The following is a 16,660-nucleotide window of genomic DNA, read 5'->3' on the forward strand; positions in this document are numbered from 1 at the left end:
AGGTCAGTTGTGGGCTTTCTGGGATCAAACAAAGTCAAGCACATCTGCGCAAAGCTACAGTGCCTGACACCAAATAGCAGTACAATCATTTTATACTTAGCTACAATTATTTATGGGTTTGACAGATGAATAGTCTTAGTCGTAGCATGATGCTAGATCTCATTTATCTTCAAGAAGTTCACGGGAAAAAAAGCTTACTTCTCCCAAAGAAAGCATCTATCAGTGGTTGGGGATTGATCATCATTGTCTGTAACAGATACCCATAACACTGTTCTTTGCCATTAAGGCTGCCTTGAGCCAAGGGGCAGGACACATCCCTACTTCTTTCTAATATGCAACCAACAGTAGTGAAACTGAAGACTATCCATCAGAATTCCTAGGCATTGGCAGTAATAAGGGATGTGATTCACTTCTGTGTGGGGTGGTGATGATGGAGGTGTAGGTAATAGTATTAAGACTACAAATGGAGTGAAGTTTCTGTTTGGGGGGAAATCTTGATTTCTTTCTTTTAGTAATGGTGGGGGGGAATTAATTGTGTGACCTGGGATAGCTCAGCAGATGATTTCTTGCTGCTGGATATCAGAGCAATCAGCTGTGTAAACCACCTAAGATGTTCAAAGCATGTAATGTTTTGTTTGATAAAAGCACCCTACTCCAGAGCAGAAGTTTCTGAATATATTTTGTGACAGTGGATAAAGACACCCATAATCTGATCCTCAGAAAAGGCAAAAAAAAAAGGAAATGTCACTGACCATGGCGTAGGTACAAAATACAGATTTACTGCTGTGTTTTGTATCTATGCCATGGTGGGAAAGGCAACATGACAATTTTGCTTACCTACACATAGGTAATCTTCCTTCCTAGATAAAATAATCGAATAGAGAAGGAACAGAAAATATGAAAGAAAAGCAAAATGACTTTGAAAAGAAAACCTCAGCACTAAATGGGGGATACTCCCAGTCTGATTGCTGCAGCAATGGAAAAACAACTGAGGAAAAAGTAAGAGCTCTAGTCACATAAAATGGGGTAGCTTTCTGACCAAAAAATATCTCAGATATACAAGATATGGTTGGGTTTCTACACAGATGCACAACCTATATATTTTATCTATTAATTTAAAGAGCAAAATAGGCATGATTTGTCATGCCTATTAAGTATCCTAATTTTATCTGAGAATTTTTTAAATTAAAATATAGGTGATATACAAAAGATTTTAATAAAAAATTCTCAGACAAAATTAGGATACTTAATAGGCATGACAAATCAATTTTTTGCTCTTTAAATTAATAGATAAAATAATTGTTTATAAAATTCAACTGTTTTTCCTGTATTTTTTACACATGGATCTCTCAAAACTCAAATCTCCAAGTCATAGAAATATTGATCTTTGCAGCAAAGGAAGTATTGTACCACAAACATAATCATACATCCGGTCACTCAAGGAAGAAGATTATTAACTAATACCAAACTGGAGAAATCTTATATTGTTTTGAATTCCATCAAACAATAATTTCTCATAATATGTAAAAAATAAGACATTAATAACAAGCAGAATGACAGTGGTCAAGAAGTGGGAAATGTTTTGCCTATAATCAAGTATAGCCAACTGCACACCAACAGAGAGAATATCCACACAGCAACTTTCTGATAACTTTGGCTCACGCTGTCTCCCACTGTGTGCATAATGTAAGAAAGCTGCAACACAAACCTAGGGAAGGGGAAGCAAAAGCAGATCAAGGTGCCAGTTAAGATTAATTTGACTTATTAATTATGTGAAAGACTGTTTAAACCTGGTTCATCTAAGAAAAAAATAATTTTAATAAGTTCAAACAAGAAAAAGTAACTCAGATAAAAAAATGAGGCCAATGTGTAGATATTTAATTTCTGCAAGGCTACTAATGTCTTTATTTAATACAAAAAGACAGGACAAAGCCAATGATACTGAGGATGTCAGTTACTGCTATTATTCAAAAATCCATGAGAAGCCCTGGAAACAATAATAATTCATTGTTTTCGAAAAGAAATTAATTGTTTTAGCTTGGAACAATTTTTACCCTGTGCAATGAAGGAAGAATGAAGATATATGTTTTTAAGGACAAGTTTTCAATGTCACATGTTTTGCTTCCAAAGCCAGAAAAAATCCAAAATTCCATGGAAAAGCCAGTTTTATCTGTTTCAAATACTTGTCTAATTGCACATTCAGAATAATTGTTTAGCAGTAGTCCCCAAATATACTTAGTAGTTACAGTACATACTTCCTTCACCATCATCTGTAACTCCTAGCACCAATCTAAGCAGACACTGGGCATGTTTCCTTTCTTTAAGTAGCACCTCAGCATAGCCTGGGAGGCGAAGAAATAATCCAAAAGCAGCCAAAGAATGAGCAGGTATGGGAGACATAGTTTGGACTGTTGATTTGATTGGTGGCGGTTCTGCTGCAATTGTTTCTGGGGCTTCATAAACCAGTTCTCCTGATTGTTCAATGGTAACCCATTCAAACTGATCACTGTCCTTCTGCTTCTCCTGGGTGGTGGATGTAACCACTGGAGCACTCACCTTCAGAAAGAAAAGAAGATGCTTAATACTATCCTCTTAAGATTGACAATTAAATAATACCTTTAAGGTGGAAACCGTATCGGTAAATAATTCCTTGATTGATTTACAACATTTTTGACAACTGAATAACAATAACTGAAAATTAAATTGACAATCAAGATTTACCTAATATGTAAGTATTTTTGAAAGTTTCTATGAAAATATCTGCCACATATTTTAAAAACTAAGCCATATATTCAAATAAAACATTTATATTTTTATCATATAAGAGGAAGTAAATATACCAGTAGGAATTTTCTATTATTACTTCCACTGTTGGAATTTTGAGACAACTCAACACAGTATTTTCTAAATACTTCTTTTTTACCACATAATGGGGACACACAGCGCAATATCCATAGAAACTACCTTTGACACTCACCAGACACTGCTTTTTGTTTAATGTACCTAATATGTTTAATTTAGAATCTTAAGAAAACTTAATGAGAAGCTGGCATGCTGCAAAACTTTCCATATCACCTTTATTTACAACAGGAATGCCTCTTGGCCTCAAGACATAATTAGTTCCATAGATATATTTAGAAAATAGAGGGGGGGGGGGGAAATAGAGAGCCAATCTGGTATAGTGGTAAAGGTGTTGCCTTCAAAACCAGGAGACTAAATTCTTGTCCTGCCTTAGGCATAAAAGCCGGTTAGGTAACTTTGGGCTGGTCACTCTCTTCAGCCCAACCCATCTCACAAGTTTGCTGTTGTGGAGGAAGGAGCATTATGTAAATTTCCTGCCTCGAGTTACTTATATTAAATAATAATATTTTTAAATGGGATTTTAAAATGTAAAACAAAATATGATTGGAACCTTTACCTATTTAGAAATATAGAAAAAAATAGCTGGGGTGGTAAAGATTATCTTGAAAAATACAAGGATGATGTAGTGAATCTCACCAGGTAAACTCATATTTTATGAATAGCAACATACACTATGACAATTTTATGAATTACAAAAGCATTTTTATGGCAACCATTCACAGAAAACACCCTTATCACCACCTCATATATCCAAATATGTCCACTGCCTCCATAAAATCGCCTGGCCTGTTTAATACAAGGGGTCAATAACTACTTTTTTTTTTTTTTTTTGGCCAAAGCTACATTTTATTTATGTATGTTTTAAACTTATCTTTGTGGACAATACCCGACACTGCACATTGCTGTTATTTTTTTCACCTAGGAGGATAATTTTTAAAAAGGACTAAAAAACATTTTTAGATTTTTTTTAAAAAAAAGCTACCTAAATTTGGTAGTACACCTGATGGGTCCCTGAGGGCTATTGTCTTAATCATTTCTAGTTTGCTCTGTTCCACAGGGAAAAAAAGCTGTTTTGCTTGAGAAAGTCCTATGATATATCAAATTGCGCCAAATAAATATTTTAAAAATTATAGTCACATAATTAACATTTTATGAAATACAGTCCTAGCTTTATGATGTTTACGAAAGATCTGGAACCCTACATACTGAAAAGTAGAAAGAAGGAATTCAGAACCATTTTTCCTGTGAAAAGGGCCATGACTTTAAAAACCTGAGAGAATTACCAAGAACAATATGTAAAATCAGAATTCTCCATTCAATCAGTTATATAAAAGGGGTTATATATTTGCAAAGTGCAAGCTGTACCTAATAGTTTTACTTACATAGTTAGTGTACAGATATATGACTGTATACATGCATGTCTCTAACTTTAGTTCTCCTGTAATAAGACACTACTGAAAAAAGAAGGGCTTATACAAGTAGTCTTTGACTTACAATAATTAACAATTGTTTGAAGTTACAACAGACTTTTAAAAAAGGTATCTATGACCGTTCCTTGAACTTATGACTGCTGTCCCCCCATGTGATTGCATTTTGGGCACTTGGCAATAGGTTTGCATTTAAAACCAGCTGCGGCATCCCAGTCACATAACTGTGAGTTGGGATTTTTTTTGATTTGTCAAAAAATGCTCATTTGAAAGAATAATTTGTTTAATGATGTGATTCGCTTAATGATTGTGTTTGTCTTATGACCATAGTGACTCACTTTATGACCATTGTAAAAACGATTGTAAAATTGAGTCTGGTCATGTGGTGCCTCAACTTATGACCTCAATTTTGGGCTCCATTGTGATCATAAATTGAGGACTAGCGGTATTCCTTTTTCAAATGGAAGGCTGATCTTATTTTTGTTAAACCTACACTTTCAGTAGAAAAGTATCCCCATAACACTAGTGGAAAACAATTCCTTTTGTAACTTGAAATGTGCAAATGTGCCCACTTCATTCACAATAAAAAAATATGCAAGGAGTCAAGATGTTGTTTTACTGAGTACATGGGGATGAATTATTTTAGACAATAATTTTCAACCAAATACAAATTTGACTCACGATTTTGAGGATACAGGACTACTTAAGTGTATAACATTTGAATTTTTAAACTTTCTTCAATACTATGTTGTGAAATTTTCATCTACGTAAATTGATTGGAATCTTTCCATTAATGCTTACTAGAATAGAATAGAATAGAATAGAATAGAATAGAATAGAATAGAATAGAATAGAATAGAATAGAATAGAATAGAATAACAGATTTGGAAGGGACCTCGGAGGTCTTCTAGTCCAACCCCCTACGTAGGCAGGAAATCCTACACCATTTCAGACAAACTAGTAAAACCAGTTATTTTTGAAAAATAAACCCAACATACGTATGCTAAGTTATCAGTGTATGTACGATAAGTTATGTTCCAGGGTGAAGTTTCATTTTTCTGATTTTTAAATATATAAATGAGAAAACAGGGGAATAAATATCTCATTGTGGTGGAAGAAGTTATTTGGAAATCCAGATAAAGTTTAGTAAGAGGATGCAAGAGCCTCTGTGCCTTTCCCTACAAAAATAGACATTAAGAGATCTGGAGGCAGTTTTCAATATTGAATTTCTTATTTTACATTAATTCAAAGTTAAGAGATATTTTCCAATATACCTGGATAAATATGAGTTTGAAATCATGGAATGTATCAATAGCAACATTTCTCATTTCTACAATATGAACAAATAAAACTGAGACAAAGTGCTTTAGAACATTCTCAGATTCTGTACCAGCAAGCCCTGAATAATTCCAGTACTTTTAATCATTATATTAATCCATCTCTATACAAGTAAAATTCACTAGATTTTTTTAAGCAGGGTACATAGAGGTTTACAATTATATGTAATAATTCTTAACTGGAATATTGATTCCAATGTTTATTAAATGACAAGATAGAAACAACAATGAACATATTTTAGTACCTTAGCCACCATTAAGCCCATCCATCTGTTTCATTCTTCTCATAGATTTTAAACTTTTAATTAGGTCAATTACACACGTATCTTTTGACTTACTTGTTGAATGACATCTGGGTAAAGCATAGGAAGTCTTTCTGCAATGAGGGCCAACCCACCCATTCCAGCAAAAACTTGCAATGGGGACTGGAGAGGGCATGCATCAAGAAAAGATTCATCCAGCACTGTATCCATGCATTCTTCAACTGGAGTGACTGCTTCATCTTCAGGGCAAGGTCCCAATAAATCTGCATGCTCTATTTGTGCACAACATAATACATAAAAATAACCAAACTTATAAAAATAGTATTAAATAACATTTATTTGGAGAGATTATAGACTTACACAGCCTAGCACACTACCTTTTAGCTATAGTATACATTAAATAGGAGAAATATGTTTGGACAAATAGAACACTTGCATATCTCTACAGAATTAGGCAAAATTAGAAACTAGTTTGTCAAAAACAATGAAAAAAGCACGGAGGAGATTCTAAAATCCTATACTTCTGAGGCAAGATAAAAATACTAAAAGTACTTTGAGTATTCTAATTCTGTACACAGAATCATTATCATCATCAATTATTTTTAAAGTCACCCTATTTTACTAAAATAATAAGAATTGTCATAATGTTCTGGATAATTTTTTTTTGCTAGGCATGAAGTATGATATATGCACAAAATGGGACAAGAATAATGTATAAAATGTTAATAAAACTGAACTGATTTGAACTGGAATAGTTTTGTGATCAGTCATTTTAGAAGTGTTTCATGCCTGAAATAGTATTTTGAAACAGAATTTTTAAAATCCCTATTAAAAAATAAGGTGAATAATTATTACTTTTGACAATTTTTATATAGGTCGGCTTCTAGGAAACAACATAGCCATTTCACTTATTCTTGGAATTAAATTAGGTCAGTAAGAAATTCATTCCAATTTTTGTTTTCTGTGGCTTGAACACTGAAAATGCTTCAGGTTTTCCACCACTGGAATAGACTCAGCTTTTAAAATGGAGCTGTTTTGTTCAAGCTTTCCCCCTGATCCAAGCAAAAACAACAACAAAACTCAAAACCTTTTCTAGGGTTGAGCAAAATGCATTGAATGTGTACTGTCTTGAACTTGAAATACCCCATTTTAAATTCAAAGTTGTTGTCCACATTGTCCACATCATTATGACAAGCGCAGAACAAATTATTTGAAATTCTTAAAAATTAAAAAAGCAGGACACAAGACATTCAAGTAATTAATTCACAAGAACTTTTCCCCCATAGTAAAAACATTCAATCTTGTAATAACTTATCTGCCTGGCAAAGTTGCAAGAAAACTGTATCTTCTTCAGCTCTGACCATATACTTTGCAACTGTTGCTTAGCCCTTGGATTTTACCTCCCTCCCCTTTATTACCCCATCCAGTCTAAAGTAACAATGGCACAAAAATTTACAATCACAAGACATAAACCATATGCAACACCTGAAATTTGAAAGGGCCAAGTTTTATTCTGAGTTTAGTTTGCTTTGCAGCAGGAAACAGCAATATGAAATTGTGTTAGATAACTATCTTGAAATCTGCATTATGATTTAACAAGTTATATAAACAGAACAAAAGTTTTGTTTCTGTTTTCCTCTATTAATTCTGGTGTTTTAAACAATCCACAAGGCAAATCTTTCTCCCTCTCTCTATTTTCAATACAAAGTCAACTATTTTTCCACATTATGTACAAATCTCTCTATATATCTATATTTACACACATACACACACACACAAACAAACAAACACACACAATAATACTGAGAGTGGAGGTTCATTCTCCAAGCTTGTGGGTTGGTTTCCAAACGTTTCATTACCAGGCTAGGTAACATCTTCAGCGGATGTTATATACTGTGTGTGAGAATATATATATATACATATTTCACACACACACATACAAATATACTGTGTATAATTTTCAATAAGTTTATGTAATTTTCCACATTTATGTGCCGTTCAAAGAACCAGAGCAAAACAAACAATGCCCATATAAAGCCAATTCTAAGCATACCTTTTTCAGTATGTAAGCGCTTGAATGAATCTGTTTTTGAAAGGCTAGGGTCTGAGATGACTTTCGAGCCAAGCTTAACTGCCAAGTCTATAGATCGGTATCCTTGAGGAAGTTTGCGGTCATACAACAGAGTCAAAAGCTGGGCAAGGGTCATCTCAGGTGGCAGCGGCTGACCTAAATCACATGAAGTTACAAGAAGCTCTAAATCGGTATTTAATTGATAAATTCAAACCATAACTTAAATAAGCAATTATCATTAACATAATGAATAAGCAGCTTCTGTCTTTTTCATTTTCTAGGCAATCAGTTCCTATAGTTAGAGCACATCCTTAAGCGCGGTGAAGCTTCCTTTCTCAGATTTTCTAGTAATATTGAAAAAAAATCTCTGTTACAGTTAATCCTTGACTTATAACAACAATTGGGACTCAAATTTCCATTGCTAACCCATGTGGTCATTAAATGAGTCACACCCAATTTTATGACCTTTTTTGCCAAAGTCATTAAGTGAACCCAGCTTCTTCTCCTGACTTTGTCAGAGGTCCCCTATGAATGTTGCAAATGGAAATCACATGACCCTGGGGCACTGCAAATACATGCTAGTTGCCAAGGATGAATTTTGATCATGTCAACCACAAGGATACTGTGACAGTTGTAAGTGAGAGGACTGGTTGTAAGTCACTTTTTTCAGCGCCATCATAACTGAACGATTACTAAAAGAATGGTTATAAGTCAAGGACTTCCTTTATAAAACTACACATACAATATTAATTTGGATAAATACTTAAATGTTATTACAATACTTGTTTAACAAAATCTGATCAAGACATATTTACCCAAACAGATTACTACATTATATCATATGTTGAATCAAATAACTGATTCAACTGTAAGTTTATCCATGAACACTAGATATATTTATAATGCTAAGGTTGCAGGCCTTATAGATACAATGTTCCGTAGGACTATTTCATATAATTGGAAAACTTCTGATTTCAAATCAAGGTTTCTTTATAGTGATTCTGAGGAAATGTGCAGATTCTTGTTAACCTCATGTTATGTACTTTAGCATTCTTGTTAACCTCATGTTATGTACTTTAGCATTCTTGGAAAACATGGTCTAATTAAAAAAGAAGAAGCAGAAAACTACCTGGTAGCAGCTTATGATATAGGTGAAAAACAGGAACACTAATAGTTTTGCTGGAAGAATCATTTCCTGTGGAGGAGCTGCCTACTTTATCTGTCACCACTCTCCCTCGTCTTGAAGGTGGACGAGGTGGTGTGGACGATACAGCCCTTTTTGACTGAGATTTCAAACCTGTAATGAAAATGAAGTGTTACATTTTATACCGTTTGCAATGCAACTGAACAGTATTTACACCGATGCTTAAAAGTTAGTGAAGCTTTTTAAAATTTTCAATGTCTCTGCATAAATATAACCAAAACAGGATCTGTTCTCCATACAAGTAATAAAACTAGATAAAGAGAGCTCAATTCAACAAAACACATTATACCTATTCCTTTATTTATTCAGGATAATGATCCAAGGCTATATATTTATGTTTGGCAAAAGTATGTGAACCTCTAACAAGATAGCAAGGGAAAATTCAATCAATTGGATGATAATCAAATGTGAGTGTGTGAGAGCCTGCCTTATTTAAAGAACAGATGCCTGGGTGTTCACTATTAAAGCTATCCTTCACAACACAGATACATGGGAGTATGTCATGGCCTGAACAAAGGAGATATCTGAGGATCTCTGAAAAACAGATGTTGATGGAAAAGGCTGGAAACGGTTATAAAACTATTGCCAAAGAGTTTGGACTCCACCAGTCCAATGTCAGGCAGATTGTGTACAATTGGAGACAATTTTGCACCATTACTACCCTCCCCAGGAGTGGTTGGCCAACCAAGATCACCCCAAAAAGCAAGAGGTGTGTAGTTGAGCAGAAATATTGAAAATTCAGAAGGGTTCCCAAACATATAAGCACCAGTGAATTTGTAAGAGACAATATCCTACATAAGTACTTTTGAATAGACAGAGGCATCATGTTATATCCTCATAACACAGCAGATTCTGTTGCAAGTAGAAGCAACTTCTGCCTCACCATGCTTCACTGCAAAGCATCTTCTATCCCAGGATTTTACATACATTTTTGTAGAGTCATCACTCTCAGCTTTTCCTTATGTCTAACCTCATTGAATTCAGCCTACATAAGTAAAGAGCAAACTGTATTTTTCTTCCATGTCCAATTATTAATATCCCATGCCCCATCTTCATTTAGTTTTGTTATCCCTCTTCTCAGCCTATTTCCATTCAGATTTTTTTTGGTCTTTTCTGGTATTTCTTCTGGAAGGCAGGAGAGAGTTATAGACTCTAGTGATAATGAAAAATGTTTGGGATTCCCTTTCTCTAATACTACACCCAATGCCTCATTCACCTTTGCTTGAACACACGGCATAACTTTAATTCAGTAAGTTGTAAATTACCATGCTCCAATCTTCTGGTCAATGAATGCAAGATGGCTGACACTGCTTTAAATTTAATATTAAAGTTAGCTTACTGTTCCTCATACTATCTCAATCAGGTATGATAACTTGACATAAAATTAGACATACCAGATGCAACAACAACACTGTAATTGTCCTGAAACCCACTGTCTGCTTTAACTTTCTCTTTTTCTTCGTAATTCTTTTTTTCCTTGTCTTCTTTTTGTTCACTAATTAATTTTGCTGTTATGCTAGGAGTATCTGGAAACAAAATATTATATTATGTAGAAAGCATTACTATTTAATTATTTATGTATCTAAAGGTGTACACATACACATACTAGGGCTGTAGAAAGTATTTGAAAGAGATGCTTTGCAACAGAATGAAGTGGTTGTATGTGGACATGCATGCAGAGAAGGCAGCTTTCAACATAGTCACATAAGCCTGCAAAAGAGATACTATAATCAAAGAGAGGTGGTGTGTTTGTGTGGTGTGTGCATTGTGAAGTACTTCTTTTGCATGTCTTGCACAACACTAATATGTACACATGTACAAGATTCATTCAGCATTGATATCAGTGATAAACATGAAGAAAATAAGGTGGAATTGGTGCAACTTGAATATATTCATTACATTATTGTATATTCTAAAGCCAGTCAAATTTGTTCTGCGCAAACCTGACCTCTGTCTTGTAACTATGAATAATGGGTGCCGTAATTCAAACCAAGAGGTCCCATGTTGCTATACTGCCTTCTAAATTAGTAGTAATTTATTGGTGAAATATTTTTCTCTATTTATAGCATCTTTCTAAATATGACAGTTTTGAGCAGTATCTGGTTCTTAAATGTTAAGTCACTTTAATGAAACTGCTGTAAGACTGCTAAAATAAAGACTATTATAGAATAATACAGACATACTCTTCAGCTCTAATATACAGCAAATACACCTTTTTATTATACATTCCACCATGGAAAATTCTGTATTGAGCAATAAATTTATATATGAAATAAAATAATATTTACTTTATGTATAAATCCATCAATGAAAGGCTTTTCTCTTTCTCTCTCCCTCTCCCTCTCCCTCCCCCCACCCACACACGTTCCATAAACTAGAATAAAAAATACCTATTTAATAAAAGCAACTTACCTGATACACGATCAAGAACCTCTGCCAGGGTTGTTGAGACTGGCAAGAGAAGAGTACGGAACTTATGTCCTGCCCCATACATTGGATGTTGAATTACATGGCTGGTAGCATTAATTCTACCTTTATACAACTAAAAGTTAAGAAACATAAAAATTGTTTTAAGGATTTTGAAATAAAAAGGCCGTAGACATTTCATAGTGGGTCTTTGTGAAGAATCTGGGATTCCCCCTAGATTCACAACTCCTGCTCAATGAAACTGTGGCTGGGAGGACTTTTGCACACCTTCATCTTGTGCACCAATTGAGTCCATTCCTGCATTGGCAGGCTCTGCTTACAGTCACTCATGCACTGATCACCTCCATACTGGATTACTGCAGCATGGTCTACCTGAAGCTGCCCTTGAAGAGTATCCAGAAGCTTTATCAGCTACAGATGCCCATTCTCTTCCTGTTTTTGCCTCCTCCCCCATTTGTGTATTCACACTCAGCTGAGCTGTGGCTCCTGTTCCTGTCATCTCCTTTCCAAACCTGACCAGGCACCCAGCATGCAGATCTGCCTCCCCATCTCCCTCTTTTTGCACTCTCTCTTCTCTTCCCCTCTTAGGAGCAGCACACCAGCAGTGAATAGCATGTCCCAAAGGCTCAAACCCCAGCAAACCTAACATTCCAAGACCTGAGAACAGATGGGTGGGAGCTTTTCTGAATCTCTTCACTTTCCAAAGCTTGGACAAAAATAATGAAGGGGAAAAAAAAAAGAAGGCAAACAGGGAGGCAGCCTCTAAAATGCTTGTGCCCCAAGCTTCAAGTTTGGAAGAAGCTGCACATGGAATACCCAATACTCTGGTTCCCTTCCTTTTTCTTTAAAGATCTTTTGTTTTGAGGATTCCTGGACAGGATAAGCTTTTGGGAAAGGTAGCATTAAAGTTTGTTTTGAAGAGTGGCTGGCTGGGGTGTGGAAAATTGGTTCTTTTGGTCAGATAACTTTTTCTTTTTTGGGGAAACCTGTGACTGGACATATTTGGTAATAGCAATAGAAAGCGTATCCTGTCCAGGAACTCCCCAAAACAAATAATCTTTACATATATATATATGTAAAATAACAGGTGTATGGTATTCCAGGGACAGCTCTCTAAAGACAAACACCTTCCTCCAAACTTGATTCCAGGCACTAGCATCTCAGTGTGCCAAGTGCCTAGGTGGGGAAGAAGAGACATAACAGGAACAAAAGACTTGCTGCTGGACTGTTGTAGCTCCATCCCTTTTATCATTCTGGAAATCCCTAAAGACCTGATTATATTTATCAGGCCTGGGCACGGGAGACATGCTTAGATGGCTCCATTGCCAAAGCATTACCCACTCTTTGCCTAGGGGTTATATATTCCTTTTTACATTTATCTCTTAATGTGGATTTTATATTTTTTCATTTGTTCTTTTATATTATTATTGTATGCCAGCCAGAGTTGATTTATGTGAAATGGAAGGCTATACAAATTAATAAATAAAAATAAAATACATAAATAAGCTGTAATGGATGCTAGTTATAGAATGCAATTTGATTCAAGGGATTTCAACAGCTTGCAAACAAGATGAGAAACATCTAAGTTATGACATTCTCAAAATATCATTTTGTACAGTATAACTGAATTCTGCTCCCAGATTTTATCTTGAGACAGTAATTAAACAAAGAGTCCAGGACATGAACATCAACCATAGCTTCTACCACCTCTCTGTTTGCCATATTACCTAATTAAGATTTCTGAAAAGCATGGAATCTTTGTGCACAGTTTTTGTGACCTTGAGTAATTAAAAGAAATAGGGTATACTTTTTCTATTAAAACATTACCAAAAAAAAAGTTCAGAAACAGATTAATTACAGTGATTTACAGTGAACAGCTACCAAGATGAAACGGATGTTCTAAACTTCTTTACTTGAAAAGGAAAAAGAAAGGAATGGCACACACTACACAACAAAGAACAAAAGCAATAGAGATGATCCCATTATTCAGGAGCAATGAATGGCAATTGGATTAAGTAATTAACATGGAAATGTATTACTCTAGCAACTGAGGCATAATTAATAATAACAGATGGTAAAATATAGGATTTGTCAAGATGTGAAAAGCATATACTCTTCCCCTTTTGCACCTTATGATTTTCAAGGTTATTATCTAAATTTTAGTATAAGGAATTATATAGATCAGGATTATGCATAGGGACAATTTACCGAATCAATGATTATGAACAAAATTGGAATAACTATATATATTGTAAAAGAACTATGTAATATATAGTTATTGGTTGAGCAAGGCTAATCTATATCACCAGGGCTGGAAAAATATATTTTGATATTTTCTTTTTAGTAGGAACAGATATGATGAAGTTTTATTTTTGTACCTACCGTGAGTTTTACCTAGCAATGAGGGTAGGTAGCAGTGGTACTAGTGAATGTGAAGAGATAACTTACTGGGCAAGGTGACTGAAGAAACATTGTCACTTTTTCATCCTCCAGCATCAGCTGCAAAAAAAGCCTTCTAATAAACCCTGAAATATTTCCAGATGTTGGGAGATTGCTTCTTTGAGGAGAGGAATGGAAGAGTTCACAAAGAACCTATGAAATGAATGGAGAAAAAACATTCAGACACAGTTATAAGTATTCATGAGCTATAATTATGAATATTTATTTAGTTGTATCTACAATAGAGCATACATTTGTTCATCTATCGGTTTCACCAATTTTTTCCCTTTATAACTCTTAAATCAGGTCTTTCAGAGTATACCTACAGGAACTTCACTAAACTCACATTCCACTGTTGGAATGAGTTATTCCAACCTTACCTCGTGCCTAGACCTTGAAACAGACCATTCTCGATCCCTAACACAGCTAGAACCCATTCTGATCTGTAGTAAAAATTGCTATTGCTATGTATGTTCTTGAAGTTGCTTGCCATGTTATACAGTAGCATAAGAATCTCAGCAGTTCCAAGATCTTTATTCTGTAAGGTTACTGTGTTGTTCTGCACCACAATTACTGAATTCTGATCTCATCATAGGTGCCAGAATAGAAGAGTTAGCCATACCACAAGGAAATCTCAGAAAAAGAAGCTCTCAACCAGTCCTTCAAATCCAACTAAAGTGATATTTTATGCTACATCGACTATTCAGATTAATTTTTATGTTACCTGAGCCATCAATCTTTGATTATTTGGATGGCAAGAAATACACTGCAAGAAAAATGCAACGGTAGCATTTTCAATTGCTGTTCTCTGCTGAGTAGTCAGTCCTGCTCCTGAAGCTGAAGTAAGCAAAGTAGGTCTAGCACTATTTTGTTGTGGTGCTGCAGCATGTCCTCCAGAAGTAGCACCAGAATGGCAGAGTAGAAATAAAAGTGCTGTCCATAGTGGATTGACTTCAGAGCCACCTAACCAGTCCTTCATAAGGTTGCTGTTTCCAACCTCTGTCAAGAATCTGAGTACAGGAGCAACTAAATCTGCTGTGATAGGCATTTTATGAAAGTGCTGTGGAACGTGGTGTCTTCTTATCCTATCTTGGGAATTGTCTGTTGATGGACTACTGAAATCAGAGGCAGAAGTATGGTTAAAGCAAAAACTTGCAAGGCTTCTTACAAGGAGGGAGGGCAACCCTGAGTCCAATAGCTGTTTAATAGCTTCAGGAGACTGTGATGAGGCAGCAAGAGTGGCCAAGTGTGATTCAGTTAGTGCAAGGGGAGCTTGTGCATTTTTAGAGTCATCTGTTAAAGACGAAGTAAGATCCTGTTTTTTGCTGTCATCTGTCATGGACAGTCTGTGTTGCAACTGGATAGGGGGAGGAGTAATACCCATCCACCCCATGAGTAACGAAAAATAACTTGGATGAATATGGCACATAGAACAAAGGAGACTATCAACAGCTTTCTTCAAAACCACATTGCATGGAAGAGACATGGACCAATTAAACAGAGACCTAAGGAGAAAGAAAAAACTAATTAGAAAACCGTATATATTAATGACACATAAGCTAGCCTTGAATTCATCATTCTGTTTAAACACAGATAACAGAAAAAGCAGACTGCATGACAAAGTATTGATAATATGGATTTTGAGTCACTGGGGAAGTTACTGAGGCCAATAGCTACTAGTTTGCCATTATAGTTGAAGAACAACAACACAAGAGATTTCTAAAAAGCTTATGTCAGCAAATAAAAAGGGAGATATAAAATCAAATAAAACTAATATTTCAGGTAATTTTCAAATTCTAAACAAATTCTTTTTTTCTCAAAGTATTATTGTCTCCAATTTACATTAATTTGAGGCTCTGGAACTATAAATTCATCAAATTTATAGTTCCAGAGCCTCAAATTAATGTAAATCGGAAGTTTTCCTGTGGTTTAGCTACAGATCTTGACTGTCGCAGATTCCTTCTTCATTATCTGAAGATACTGAAGATTCAGGCCAAACCACCCTATTTCTGTTCAGGACTTGGGGTTTATTTGAATGCAGATCCTACTGAAAATATTTGTAGAGTTAAGTTTCTTATATTTTTTTAATGACACAAAATAAATTACTGCCTTAAGAGGGACTAGGCCTGCCAATTAAGAGAGGTAATTTTTTAAACTGAAATTCTAAAATTAACACTTCCTAAAAAAAGCAAGTTTTTGTAGGTAAATAGACCTGTTCTAGAATCAAAGCATTTACTGCATGCCCACATTTTAAGTGAAAAATGAAAAGACTCTTCCACAAGAGATATAGACATTGTCCAAACAAACAGATTAGATTATGAATGTATATGGAAAACTAGGTTCCTATTTCTGAATGATAATCATTGTAACAGACAGTCACTTAGCTTTGTGCATTTAAATTTTTTTTACCATACAGGGAGTCCTCGATTTATGACAACAATTGAGCCCAAAGTTTCTGTTGCTAAGCAAAAGTTAAGTTAGTTTTGCCCCATTTCATGACCTTTCTTGCCACAATTATTAAATTAGTAACATGGTTGTTAAGTGAATCTGGTTTCCTCATTGTTATTCTTGTCAAAAGGTGAACACATGACCTCGTGACACTACAACTGTCATAAATACATGTCAGTTGT

General features: G+C 35.0%; 1 protein-coding gene across 2 annotated transcripts in view; it reads right to left on the reverse strand.

Annotated features, from left to right (window-relative positions):
• The window catches only part of BIRC6 (baculoviral IAP repeat containing 6), a 152,338-nt gene that overhangs the window by 49,469 nt on the left and 86,209 nt on the right, over positions 1–16,660 (reverse strand). For both annotated transcript variants that reach the window (XM_070932506.1, XM_070932505.1), the window contains exons 55-62: positions 14,755–15,535; positions 14,040–14,183; positions 11,577–11,706; positions 10,559–10,690; positions 9,090–9,257; positions 7,943–8,116; positions 5,965–6,161; positions 2,256–2,556 (exon numbers count right to left, since the gene is read on the reverse strand). In XM_070932506.1, the coding sequence (XP_070788607.1) occupies positions 2,256–2,556; positions 5,965–6,161; positions 7,943–8,116; positions 9,090–9,257; positions 10,559–10,690; positions 11,577–11,706; positions 14,040–14,183; positions 14,755–15,535 (2,027 nt within the window). The remainder of the gene's footprint in view (positions 1–2,255; positions 2,557–5,964; positions 6,162–7,942; positions 8,117–9,089; positions 9,258–10,558; positions 10,691–11,576; positions 11,707–14,039; positions 14,184–14,754; positions 15,536–16,660) is intronic.

This window comes from Pituophis catenifer, unplaced genomic scaffold, assembly GCF_029215685.1.
Source record: "Pituophis catenifer annectens isolate HBS135680 unplaced genomic scaffold, rPitCat1.0.hap2 SCAF_1, whole genome shotgun sequence".
Taxonomy (NCBI): domain Eukaryota; kingdom Metazoa; phylum Chordata; class Lepidosauria; order Squamata; family Colubridae; genus Pituophis; species Pituophis catenifer.